At 39.0% G+C, this 13,869-nt stretch overlaps 1 protein-coding gene, 1 long non-coding RNA gene and 2 pseudogenes across 4 annotated transcripts; 2 read left to right on the top strand and 2 right to left on the bottom strand.

The window, feature by feature from the left end:
* Window positions 1-3,150: 3,150 nt before the first annotated feature.
* On the top strand, window positions 3,151-4,976 carry LOC111338456 (uncharacterized). Its single transcript, XR_015998832.1, has 2 exons — window positions 3,151-3,593; window positions 3,745-4,976. It is a non-coding gene; the product is annotated as an uncharacterized LOC111338456 (long non-coding RNA).
* On the bottom strand, window positions 4,792-6,696 carry LOC148736109 (uncharacterized; annotated as a pseudogene). The gene is made up of 2 exons (XR_015998829.1): window positions 6,456-6,696; window positions 4,792-6,067 (listed from the first exon to the last, which is right to left on the bottom strand). The product of XR_015998829.1 is annotated as an uncharacterized LOC148736109 (transcript).
* Window positions 6,697-6,890: 194 nt separating this feature from the next.
* LOC111318966 (uncharacterized) lies at window positions 6,891-12,317 on the bottom strand. 2 transcript variants are annotated; one of them, XM_088753622.1, is made up of 5 exons: window positions 12,233-12,317; window positions 11,801-11,959; window positions 11,551-11,664; window positions 8,783-8,837; window positions 6,891-8,289 (listed from the first exon to the last, which is right to left on the bottom strand). In XM_088753622.1, the coding sequence occupies exons 4-5, from the start codon at window positions 8,793-8,795 to the stop codon at window positions 7,061-7,063; spliced, it is 1,242 nt and encodes a 413-aa protein (XP_088609748.1). In that variant the 5' UTR covers window positions 8,796-8,837; window positions 11,551-11,664; window positions 11,801-11,959; window positions 12,233-12,317; the 3' UTR covers window positions 6,891-7,060. The 2 variants fall into 2 exon arrangements, with proteins under 2 accessions (XP_088609748.1, XP_088609747.1); XM_088753621.1 differs by having other exon boundaries at window positions 11,766-12,292.
* LOC148736108 (uncharacterized) lies at window positions 9,427-10,799 on the top strand (annotated as a pseudogene).
* Window positions 12,318-13,869: the final 1,552 nt, after the last annotated feature.

Raw genomic sequence — 13,869 nt, 5'->3', positions numbered from 1 at the left:
ATGCTTTCTTGCAAAAGTGTATTATCACTTTTTCAACTGGTGCTTGTGGTGCCTGCTTCAGCATTCCATTATCTTTAGTGTATTAAACCGGAGTCCAGCTTAAAAGGGGTTTCATTTTCAAAGGGAAATCCACAGATTTACCCTGTCCATGGAGATCAAGGTAATACCACCAGCTCTCAGGAAGGGTGGTAAAACGGAAGAAGTCTTCTTTATTGTAAAGTTTGTATCCAGGGTGTTCAGATACAACCCCTCTATCTCTCCATAGATACCTCTGCACATCAAAGTCAATTTGTACATCTACAGGGGCGGAAGACTTCCCTTTCAAACCTCTTAGCATGGCATGGTAGAAGTTTCTTCCAGCCACCTCTAACCGGTAGCTATCCGGCTTGACAGGCTTTTCATAAGTTCTGAATTTTGAAATAAAATAAAACTACAAGCTTGTGGATGGTAAAACTGCATTTATTACTGTATTACATCAACGGTTATACATGGTAAACTCAGTGAAAAAAGGGAAAGAAAAGACGAGAAGAAGGACATTGAGTAACTCAATCAGTTATATAAGGCAAACATTCACCGTAATAAGGGTGGTGTGAGGTGATCTTCTGGCTCCCAACTGCAGGCTTGCAGTGGCCAACCTTTCCATTTCACAAGATACTCCTCTTTCTCACAATGAAAGAACAAACATATCTCACGATCATCCCAAAAAAATAAAATCAAATAAATCGAAAAAACATTTCGTTCTGACATGTACTTGTCGGGAATCGGTTTTCGTCGACAAAGAAACTCACAATTTCTTGATTTTAACAGTTTTAATGGCCCAGCACTCAGCCTAGCTGTCACAATTCTCCTACTCTCTCACACTCCCACTACTCGTCTCATATATCAAAGGACTCAAAGTTCAAAACGGGCGAATTTGACGTCTAGCTGTCATCACCGGAAAACAGAAACTTGCGTAACGCAACTCGCAGTCACGACACTCACATGGCCAACTTTCCTCTTCTCAAAGAGCCTATCCACTTCATAAAACTTCCCTTTACTTTTTCTGGCAGTGTCATACAAAACAACACACGATATTTCATTCAAATCCTTGTAATTTATGATCGAATGCTTTCTCTTGGAGCCTACGGCCGCCATTTTTTTCTGTAAGATTACCGCTGATGTGCGCGGGCTCTAAATGACCCAGATTTCTGGATACGCCTGGAAGTGCATTAAGGTGAAATAAGTTGTATTGTGGTTGCATTCTCCTTGCACTGTTGAGAATTCACGGAGGCATATATATTTTAAAACGACAAATTTAAAGTAAGTAAGGGAGTCTCGACTGTACAATACCGGCCAAGGACTGGCTTTTATGACAATTTCGCTAAAACAAAGGATATCTGGAAAGATTTCCGTATACCCCCATACCAATCAAAAACAAAGCCGTAGTCCCAAAGGAACTCTGTTGTTTTGCCTGAATTTAATGCATAATCAAGAATTGAATGCATAATCAAGTATGGGATTATACGGAATTCTTGTCGGATATCTTATCACGATTTAAGAATCATTGTTGGAGTTTAATGCTTATGATGTTCTGTTTAAACGTATTTTACTTGCCAGTATTGAAACGAGTTTTCGGATAACACAAAACGTAGAATGATGTGATGTTTTGGTTTTCACAAATGATTTTCTACAATGCTTATATTCCATTGCTTCTAGGAGCCTAGTAGTTTAATGTTACAAATGAAATGTGACTATCATTATGTTTTCCAAGTAATGTCCAGAATTATTCAGACCTTAACATTTCTTGACTTCCTGTGAGCTTGGTAGTCTTCTAACTTCTTTTCATAATGGTTCGATGAACATTGATATTTAAACTTGGTAGCAATACATATGTATTAGGCCTTTATTTGGTAGACTACAACTCCTATTCAGTTTCTTGCTTGGTTTTGGTTAATTCATCACAATACTGATATACATGAAAAATTACACTCTTGATTGGCTGAAAACAGCTGGGTGTCTTTTCCATGTATCACTTGTGCAGAAGTAATTACTCAAGTACAACTATAAACCACTGGTAGGCTCAGCAACAATAGATCACACTAGAAACCAATCAGATTTACACGAAGTAGGTTGTGCTCATTGATACACATAGCAGCTGACCAAAATAACAAAAGCTTGAATTTTCCAGGTATATTGACAGAAACTGACAAAATTGTATTCCTGAGTAAGATTTCAGCTGAAGGACAAATTTTGATAGCATGTCAAGTTGACCGTTTACATGATGATGTCAAGTTCACCTTTTCATTTCCTGTCTCCACATAGCTTGAATTTGGGAAACACACTGGCATAAAATAACAATATCAATAATAAGAAAACTAGAAAGATTCTGGTACTTTAAATCATATGATATCATCATGCACTTGCCTGTACATTGAACTCAGTTGTGTTTAAGTAATGTCTCTGATTACTGTTCCTGAAATCTATTATGGTGACGCCTATCTCTACTGAACTTTCTGTTAAATAAAACCTCCAGGTCAAATTGTGAATCTCATTGGGTTAAAAATTATTAGTAGTTTTAATGTAATGTTATTTCAGAGTACTACCTAACATGATTCATTAAAGTACTGGTTGTGTTCTAATCTTGTTATGTGCCTATTTTTTTCCCCTAGGTTCTTCCATTTGCAACCCCATATCCACCCACCTCAACTAAATTTTTCTGTGTTCTTTGTTGACAATACTGTCCCACAAAACCCAAATACAATAATTAGAGTAAACATTTTGCCCTCAACCAACTGAAAATAGAATTTTGTGCCCTAATGGACAATAGAAACCTACACTCAGCATTGTGTTACTTTACATATATGTATTGTCAAAAATTAGTCACATTCAAACCAAATCAAGCTCCCAATGGCTTCTAGTGTAGATTTCATCATTTCCCGAATGTTTTGGCCCTTCTGGAAAGTTCTGTCTTTGTGTACTGGTACACAAAATGCCAAAAATATTCATAACTTCCCTAGAGCTAATTTCACATCACTTGCCTTGGAAAAGACAATCAACCTACAAACTTCAGAACTCAATTCCACTTTGTTACGTAAACATTCTATTAGGCCACTATAGGAGATGATGCTGATGCTTTTTTAGGTCCTAAAATCTTCAGGTTAAGTAAGTAGAGGGAACTGGTTATGAAACCCGGTAAACATCAAAGGCCGATGTCTTTGTTATGGTTTCCCTTGGTCACGTGATCATGACCGTGCACAAGGAAAATCAACATGGCGATCGGAATGACGTGAATGTGCGGAGACTTACGCTGTATTTCGCCGGATTTTTAGCTTAGATTAATCTCGATTCGATGAGTGTTATAGCTGCACTACTCATTAGTCGTCATGCCTGGAAATAACTGCGCTGTGTTTGGCTGTGGGAGTTGTAGAAGAACGATAAGAATCGGTATTTGGAAGTTGCCCACAGCGAAGGACGAGGCACACAAGAAATTGCAGGATGATTGGTAGAGTGATATCAAAAAGACGCGTGAGATCGACCATGAATTTCGAAAAAGGATCGAAACGACAAGGTGTTTACCTGTGAAAAACACTTCGACGTAGAAGATTTTGAAATATGTAAGTACGGCTGCGATATAAGCTTACAGTAGAAATTGAAGACATCCTCTCGCTTTCCATATGGTTTTGTTTATTTACGATCTCTGTGAAATTTTCTTGAAGGTTAATTTTCATCTTTCTTATTTGTGTTTTACTATATTTTCAAATGCAGTTCAAACGGCGAAAATGACGAAGGAGAAACCACGATTCGGCGCCATCCCTGCATTAAACATGCCAAGAAAAAGTCACGAGTCTGCAAGGCCTACGCCAAGACCTGCTCGATCGGTTGTCGAGGAGCACGATCAACAACCCAAGGCATGTTACAAGTCGTTTGGTGAATTGTGCCAGCGAATCACTGGCTTGAAAACCCTGAAAGGGTGGAACTTGAAAACAATGTCAGACAGACTTATTCTGAAAAAGATTATAGAACCTTTCCTTCTCCAAGAAGTAGAAATAATGATCGATGACAGTCTTGCACACACTGTGAAAGCTTTTGGTCATCCCATCTGTTTTACTCACCATAGTTCAGTCAGAAACATTTCAGTATGTGAAATTGTAAGAGAGCTAGAGTGCTATAAACTTTGCTGTGGAGTGGAAGCCAGTGAATTAACAAGCCAGTTGTTTCATCATGTAATTTCCATAAAATGAAGACCCACTTCAGGCATGTTAGCGGGGTGAGCAATTTCCCAACAAAGGTTCCTGGAGGTCAGAGGACTGCCATCTAACGTGCGAAAAAGAAGTCGGGGAAGGTGCATGCCCACAATGTTTGGAGTACCTGCTTTTCTCAAGAAAGACCATAAAAGCATGTAGAAAAAAACTGAAACTGTAATCAATTAAGTCAATTCATAATTGAGGAGATTAATCACATAGCATCCAGTGTACATTTTGTATTATAGAATACTATCTCAATTATCTCATGTCATTTGATGAAGATTTTTTATTGCATGTTCACCTAACAATGACAGAAAGCAATTTTCCTTTAAATTTGTTGTCATGGCAAAATTGTAGCCATCTATATTTCATTTGACTTTTTAATGCAGTCACAGGGGTAGGGAGTTTTAGTGACAACAAAAGGACTGTGTCTAAATAAAGTCCCTTTCATGAAAAATAATTAATTGGCCCTTTTTAGTTAATTGGTCATCAACTAGTGTCTACTGATAAAATACTCTTGGCTGACACACTTTAGGGTTTCAGGAAAGTAGAAATAGTTGTTTCAAAAGAGTATAAAAGTTTGATTTTATTAGGAGCATATAAAACAAGAAGTATGATTTATTAACAATCCATTCCCAAGTTCTTATAATCTATCTCACTGGTAACTTGAATGAATTTCATTGTTTTAACAAACCTGAATCAAAGTTTAAAAAAAATCAGAGTTTACAATACATTTATTTTCCTCACTGCAAATGGTGGTACTGATCATAAGCTACTAATTAAGAAATCAGAAATGTGAATTAACAGTCTCATTCCTGCCTTTGTTGGTCATCACCTTGACAACTTCCACTAATTTTCTTGCGTAAAGCCCTTGCTTTGGTTTGGGTTGCTTTGATCTTGTAATGCTGAATGACATCCTTGGCAAAAGAGAACAAACGTACATGTACATACAGATTAAATGCCACGCAAGACATCCTTACAAACACGACTGTCCGGTTCAAGTTCTGCATCTGATATCATCAAATTGTAGTTAGCAAGGATGTCACTATCACTGGTTGCTTTGTTAGTGATGCCAGAAATATCCAATCTTTGCAAATCAGGCTTTGATGTGAATTGCCTAAAATGACATTCTGTTTTTAAAAATATTTGCTGTGCAGGCTGAGTAATTGACCAAAGTCCCCCACGATTCAAAGCTGAAACAAGTTTCTGGCCAGAGTCAGTTATGCTCTCCAGTTTCACAGCTTTCAGTATTGCCATAACTTGTTGGCTCTCACTGAGTTAGTTCATCCATGTTTTTTGTGTAAATTGTGCAGAACATAACCTCCAAGATATTGCATCCCAGCTTTCTCCTTATCTGACAACACAGTTTTTATATTATGACTGCTTTCAGTAGAGTGTTTTTGTTGCTTAGAGTATGTCAGCAAACAGTCAGCAACTTTGGTTGCAAGTAGTGTTGCTGCATTCCTGGAAAGTCCACTGATGAATTGGGTTGACTTTATGGCAACTGTTGCATAACATTTGCCATAAAACTTTTCTGCAGCTCCATTTCTTATATATCCTTCATAGATTGCTTTTATAGCAGAGAATTCTTTGCTGTCTTCTTGTAGCTGTTGGTATGAGTAATTGCTGAGCTCCTTCCTTAAATTTTCTGAAAAAACTTTCCTTTCCTTAACACTGCAGACAGCACGGTCAATTATTTCTGCAAGAACACTCAGGCTTAACTGTTGCACCTGCTCCAATCCTTCCTGTTGATTGTTGTCTTTTGTAGCCCTGTGTCTGTCACAACCTCCTCTTGTTTTGTATTTCTTTCCGCAGTCATGACAAACAATTTCTTGACGCTGAGCCTACAAAGATATTACAAAAATTACCATCGTAAAATAAATAAACTACTTAAGAGTTAAAAAATAAAAATTCGGTGGCCACTTTTTTCGATCAAGAGAGTATCGTGAAGCCGCGAAGCTCCATCAATTACAAGGTTTACCACTTAAAATAATTTCGAGAAATCACTACATTCCGGAGATTTGAGCTCTTTAGAAGCTTTTTATAAGTATTTATTGTTTTGGCAGGAGCCCTAAAGAAGATTGGCTTCGAAGAAACGGCAATATAAAAGCATGGTTTTTACACCAGCGTTTGTTGAATTTCGTTTGTACACGCGTCGAGTAGCCCATCTGTGGCAAATTTAAGCTCAGTAGTGCGAAATCACATCTCGAAATGGCAACTTTTTGAACTTACATTTCTAACTGCGACGGAAAATTGTTCTTCTACTTCGTCATCGTCTTCCAAAATACCCAAGATCGCTTCAAAATCTTCTCCCTACACAATCAGATCGTCTACACCTTCCGCCATCTTGAATGAACTTGTGCACGGTCAGAGTCACGTGACGGGTCTGTTCAACATCACCGACCGCGCTATTGTTTAACCCTTTGATGTTTACCGGGTTTCATAACCAGTCCCCTCTACTAACTATGATTATATCAACATTTCCTTGTAGAGCATGGTTGAAAGACATTTGCATTGTCTTGTTCTAAAGTTGCTGCTTGACTTTGTGAATTGTCAGGGACCGCGGAGCAAGGTGTAAAGTGGGAGGGCTGACAATTGAAAATAATTTTTTCACACTAAAAATCGAAAAAAGGAATAAAATCATAGTAATTATTTTTCTTTTTAGCGCAAAAAGTGGGGACGGGGGCCGCAAAAAAGTGGTGGGGTCGCGGCCCTACCAGCCCCTGCCCCTCCGCGGCCCCTGATTGTGAAACGACTGGTTTCCACTTTATGCGGAAGGAATTTGAATAAATCTTTTTTTAGGAAAACGAGTGAAATCAAGCGCAACCAGTCAATTATTATCCACCCACACAAAGTAGAATACAAATAACAAGCGAATAGAGCGCAAAATCCTGCGATATTGTGCACTTGTTATTTTTTACGAGATCGCCCGCTCGTTTGGTTGGGGAGACATCGTCCTTGAGAATGACGCACGGAACTAGAGGAAGACGAGAGTTCTGTGTCAGGAGGTTATAGGGTGTCGCTGAGATTTGTAGAACAATAACATTTTGGTGTTGGTTCTCTTTGCACCATTCATTGATGAAAAGATTGTGGGCAGAGGGTTTCCTCTCTTTGTCTTTGGTTATTCCCCAGTGGCATTCGTCTGCTACAATGACAAAGAGTGTTTGGGGTTTATCCTGAACATCTCGTTTCAGAACTTCAAAATGAGTATTCCTCTCTGCGCTGCGAACGTACATGAACATCCGTTTCTTTCCCTCTCGGTCACATTTTCGTAATTCGAGTTCTTCTTTTGAAAGTACGCCAGCGTCAGGATGGCAAATCCTCTTCTCTGTCTGATCGCTTAGCATTCTGTACCGGGCTGTGTACACTACGAACTCAATATCGTTGAAAAACTCCTTTAGTCTTGAAATGTTGTGGTAATGGGACATAATGGCTTCGATCCGTTCCTTTAAAATCGCTGCCATTTCTATTTGGGAAGGAAAATAGCAAGGCTTGTCTGGACTTGCTTGAACTTCCCGCTCAACTTCTTCATCTTCATCTGAAGAGTACATTTCTCCCAGATAAATATCTTGGCTTTCCTCCTTCTCATCTTCTTCATCACTATTTCCATAAGAGATTGCTTCACTCCGAAGAATTTGGTTGATTTTTCTTCGCATCTCCCCGGTAGGATCTGTTTCGTTGTTCATTTCCAGTTCGACGCTTACGATGTTTCCATGGGATGGGTAAGGAACAGTGATGCGTTCGAAGCCAGCGAGGCTTTCGCGTAATATAGATGTGGTGTCCTCGTCATTTCTTTTCAACAATTTTATGCGTGTTTGATTCAGTTTTTGTAACATTGGAAGTAATGCCGGAGTGGGAAAGAGGAGATCAAGAAATCGGCCCGTTTCCTTCTTGGAGACTTCAGTGAAGACGATTTCATTTACGACTTCGGTTAAGAAGTCAACAAAATAAGACTCAGTCATACCAGATGGAGCTCGCCAAGAGTAAACACCGTCATGGTTATCTTGGAGCTCGTTAAGTGAGAAATTTACCACGACCGGGAGAGTATCATCGCGAAAGACTTCACCTGCAATTACATATGTTATAATTTGGTAAGCGAATTCGCCTATCGCAAACAAGTTCGTAATGAATGCTTTCTCAAGTTTGATAAATATTTGTCACGTCTTTTCATACGAATGATGAGCATTTCACAATAAATACAGCTACGTGATAGTCAATCGTTTTGATCCTAAATGACGAGTTTAGAGTAATTTCGTAGACCTTGGACTTCTTGTCGATAATTGTTTCACGACATATAGGTTGTTGAAAAATGAAAAACCACTTAAAGTAAAGTATACACTTAAAGTAAAGTATACACTTAAGATGGATTTAACTCTAATAACTCTTACAAAGACCAATAAAAGATATTGGTCTTATAACAAAGACTTCCTGAAACAATTCAGCTTTCCTTGCATAAACAAGTTTTTTTGTTTTCACAGCCGCGATGGTCTTTCTTTTATAGTAATTATGATACAGAGTTCCCTAAAATCAACCTTTATACAAAGTGGAAATATCTGTACCTTGATCGGACATCGCTGCTCAAAACATTGACATGTTCCCCATATAATAATCAGTCTAAAACGGAACAGCACAGTTATATTGATGGAGACTGCCGTTACTAAGCATAAGTAATATATGACATAGCGAGCAACGTCATTACTTGTGTACGGTCTACTTGTATGAAGTGAAGCGCATTAAAGGAGGCGAGGTGGGACAACTTGTAGGCTCTCTGTCTTCCCACACGATACGTGGTAACGATGTTGGAATTGACGAAGAGTTCAATAATTCAAGTCAAGTGTATTCTTATCCCGCATATTTATGAAAATGAAATGATTTTGCTAAAGTAAAAAAATCCCATGAGACACGAAGCGAATTTCATTTCCGTTCCTAGGGTTATCGTTTCTCTACGAGCTATCAGCGTAGCTTCTGAGAACGAGACAGGGTAAATGTCATTTACATGTGCTTGATCTCTTGTTTCATTCATACATTATACAGAAAAAATAGGTAAATACTCTTAAAGGGTATCAAGTCTGGGAATCTTAATGCACTCCGATCTTGCCCATAGAGTCTTTGTCTCCTCGATTAGCCCGCTGGAACCAATTCGAGTGAAAATTCTATGAAAGAGAAAGGTTGACTGCATTTTTCTACTTTTTCACACCCAAAAATGCTGGTGCATTTTAATTTTCCTATACATCATTTCCCATAGGCCTGTTCTTGCCACTGCATAACATTATGCGGCCCCCCTTCGAGGCCGTTGAGTTGATTCGTAATAAACCCGTGAAAGTGATAAATATACAATGAAATATATGAAGTTCATACCGCAGTTCAAAATATATGAACTTCATATATTTCATTGTAAACAATAACAATGATGCGCAAAGTACACTGGTCGAGCGTGGCTCTTTAATTCACTTTTAGGCGTTAGATTCACTTGTAGTGTCACGTGATTTTTTATGTAAACAAACCGCGAAAGAGCGACTTTTACGCCATGAATGTGGTACAACTTAAAAAATATTTGCAGGAACGTGGAGTTTCGTAAGCGGATATTTGAAAACTTCGCTGGTAGAAATCGCCTCTGCAGTCGAAAGAATGGTTTTGCCAGTGGATCCAAACTTCGAAAAGGTCAAACCAATGATGCAGATAATTTACTAATTCATGATTTGCTACTTCCCAATCCATTTTCCCTGAAGACCGCGAACAACTTCAACTCGTCGCCGCCGTTTGGGTTGTGAGACATAATTATTTAATTTACCACTCCACTCATGATGACAAGCAGGGACCCGCCGCTTACAAGTCATTTGAAGATTATCGCTTATTCGCTGATGGTAATGTGGAACCCAGTTTACTAACTGCTCAGCTGAATGAAGAGGACGTTCATGTATATGTAACCAAAGTGCGGCCTTTCATGAAAATCAAAACGGATGAAGGAAAGGAGTACTACGATCTCTGGTTTATTCTTGAGGTTAGAGGTGCAAACCGAAGCAGTGTACTTCAGGCAAGATGTAAGTGTAAAGGTGGTCGAGATGGGGGGATGTAAGCACATTGCAGCCGCGATGTATGCCCTGGAAGATTTGTTGACTCGTGGTAGCGACAGTGTAACTAGTGCCCCATGCATCTGGGTTAAGGAGACCGAGAGCAAATACTCAAGCGTGCGAAGTAAAGAATTTGGTGATCAAGAAAGGCAATAAACCCTCCTACAAAAAAAGAAAACGTAAACACACGTACTCCCAAAATGACTATACCAGAATTAAGTGCCAGACCTTTTGTGTGGCGATGGTTGGATGAAACTCGTCTTGTTCGATATCTGTTCCCTGACTATTGATTTTTCAGCATCTAAGCGCATTCCAAAGTGTAGTTGAGCGTGAAATTGCTGTTACAAATTTCAAAATTAAACTTACCAGTGCATAGAGTTATAATTAACTACTCATATAACTAGTCATATTTTGTCGTTTGATGTTTTATAATTCTGTTACGGTGCTGTTGTAGAGGTTTATACCTCTATGCCTAGCACAATAAGTTCATCGAAACTAAGAATTAAACGCAACTGAGAACAATTAAGAATTTGTTCATGTTTAGCGTGCGTATATCGAAGTATGGATGCACGCAGGAAGTTTGGAGAGCACGAAAAGTGCGTAAGAGTAGCTCGAGGCACAACCGAGAGCTATTCTAGCTTTCTGAGGGCTCTCCAAACATTCAGACGTTCTTTTATAACAGAGCGACAACAAGGATCTCTGGGAAGAAGCTTTTTTTCTTGTGACAGAGTGCAAAACTCTCACAACGCACAAAAAAGGTAAACAAACGTCCCTATTGGCTGGCCGAAAAACACGCCAGATTTTATACTTTGGTTTAAGCGAGCTCATTTGATCCAGACAATCGATAACTGTGATCGAAAGGCTCAATATCAACGGGAAAGATGAAGAAAATCAAAGCTAAATTAAGTCAAGTGTCACTATAAAATGTTTTAAAACTAACGATCCGACAAATTTGCGAAACGTGCAACTTGCGAGTTTTTTTTTTCGGCTTTGTTTTGCAGCTCGTTGGATCAGGACCTAAAAAGTCAATGCCGATAGAAAAATTGGGCAGTTCTTCGCTAGTTTCTTCCATATTTTAAAGAGAAGGGAAACTGCACTGCAGCTTAACAGGACGGCAACTCTGCAGCCAGGTAAAAAAAAAAGCTCACGTCATCTTGATTATGCACGGGCGTGCGTAAGGAAGATTTTGTCCATAGCGGCTCAATGGGACTTAGATGGGGCAAGCACGCGCGCTATGTTATAAATGTGGTTTTTACCTAAGTCAAAGCGTTCGATAGTCAATCTATGATCGCTGCATCGATTCATTTGATTCCCTCGCTTGCTTTTGTTCCAAAGATTCGGCCCTGATACTTGTCTGAAGGCAAACTTGACTGAAAAGGCAAGAAATAAACAAAGCTTAATGATGTTGTACCCAGGGAGAGGAGAATACAGCAAAGTGAATAAATTTCAGACATATCCCTCTAAACATTACCTGATTTTGCTAAAACGGCCGAGGTATTAACTCACCGGTGCAGTGAAATTAATCTCGGCGTTATCTTTTGAACAAGGACTGCAAAGAAAAGCAGAAAGCTCGGAAAATAACTTGCATTTATCCCCCACTAACGATCAGACTTGGCTGGATTCCATCTTCCACTGTCGGACAAATGGTAAAAGGAATCGATTCACCTGTAAATATGGATTGGATATATCAACAAAGTTGAAATGGTTAATTGGCCACCGTAACGATTACAAAAGCTGACGTTTCGAGCGTTAGCCCTTCGTTGGAGCGAAATATTTACATTCGCTCCGACGAAGGGCTAACGCTCGAAACGTCAGCTTTTGTAATCGTTACGGTGGCCAATTTGCCCTTTCAACTTTGTTCATATATCCAAAGTATTTCGTTACTCTCATCGACGCAGCCCCAAACAGTTTCTTTCGAAACTATCAGGCTTTATTCACCTGTAAATATGTTCAAGGGGGATTGAATTTTCCACATTCAGGCGCCAACTCCACTCAACCCTGTCGCTAATATATTAAAGCTGACCTTGCGGTATTCTGGAGCCTTTTATTAGTTACAATTCCGAGAATTACGAATAAATTTCACTACGGAGGGTGGGCGGGACTTACACTGCATCAAAATACATCAAATTCACCAATTAGAACACAAAATCACCAAGAGTTACAGGAAATAAGAGAAAATAAAAGGGAAACTAACAGAAGACATTCACCAAGTCCTGAAACGAACACACATCCGAGTGTGAGCAGAATCCTGGCAGCATGTCAAGTGACGTAACGAGGGAACTATTTTGTTCGCGTTCTGACGTTAACAAATTTTTCTCGGAAAGTGTTCAAGAGCGTGACCAATACACTCTATATTTAGTACCCATACAGTGACAAGGTCTGAACTGCGAAATTAACTTTGCCTGATTGCAGAATAGCTATATCAACGATTTCCTAGTAGAGCATGGTTGAATGACAAGTGCAGTGTCTTGTTATAAAGTTGCTGCTTGACTTTGTGAATTGTGAAACGACTAGTTTCCACTTTATGTGGAAGGAATTTGAATAAAAATTGAATAAAAATCTAGCGTAACCAGTCAATTATTATCCACCCGCACAAAGTAGAATACAAATAACACGCGAATAGAGCACACATATCCTGCGATATTGTACAGTTCGTTATTTTGTTCTGTAATAAAAACTGTTCAACCGATCGGCTGCGCGTTACGCTTCTCTATCCGTTTTGCTTTTCCATTAAGAGCAATGAAGAGAAAAACTTGGCAGAAATAAAAAGCAGTTGGATCATAAATAAGTTATTGGACGTTTTCTTGTGTAGTATTGCCAAGCATTTTTAATCGTTGTTTGTACTTTGACTCGTAAAAATCGCCAGCGATACAATGCACCAAAAAGTTCTCTGAACAAATCGACAATGGTTTAACGTGGTCTGTACTGGTAGTTGCGAAAACGAAGACCCAGAAAACGAAGGCCTTAGACCATACGAAAACGAAGACCTATTACCAAAACGAAGACCCCCTACGAAAACGAAGACCCATTACGAAAACGAAGATTCATTACGAAAACAAGTTCAAAAGAGGTTGGTATTACCTTTGTGTACAAAGATTATGTTCACGAGACACGCTATGGAAACGAAGATCCTTACGGAAATCTTGAACTCTAAATTTGGCACGTCTGTAAATTATTAGGGAATATTTCAACAGAAGAGCCCCATGGAGCCTTCAATGGGACCACTTGAAAGCTAAAACGAGATTTAACAGAAGAGACATGAACTGCACATGGTCGTATATAATGAAGTAACAAGATTTGTGTTTTTTTTTTTTATAGCAATAACCTCTACTTGCGGTAATTAAACTTCCGGTGAGGAAAAATGTGCTGTTATTTGAATAAAACATGGCAATTCAACTGCTTGATTTCAATAAAACTTTTCTAGCGGAAAAAAAAATTACAAATCAATGTGTTAATCAAAGTGTTACGCTACTCCTCCGAGCGATTTATAAGATCAGGGACCGGAAAAGCCCTTGACAACGGTAACAAAACCTTGCAAAACTTCTGCAATATGAACGTCACTCGCACAACAATGT

The sequence above is a fragment of the Stylophora pistillata genome, chromosome 3 (genome assembly GCF_964205215.1).
Source record: "Stylophora pistillata chromosome 3, jaStyPist1.2, whole genome shotgun sequence".
NCBI lineage: Eukaryota > Metazoa > Cnidaria > Anthozoa > Scleractinia > Pocilloporidae > Stylophora > Stylophora pistillata.
The sequence above is the reverse complement of the archived record's forward strand: the minus strand, read 5'-3'. Positions and strand labels throughout refer to the sequence as shown.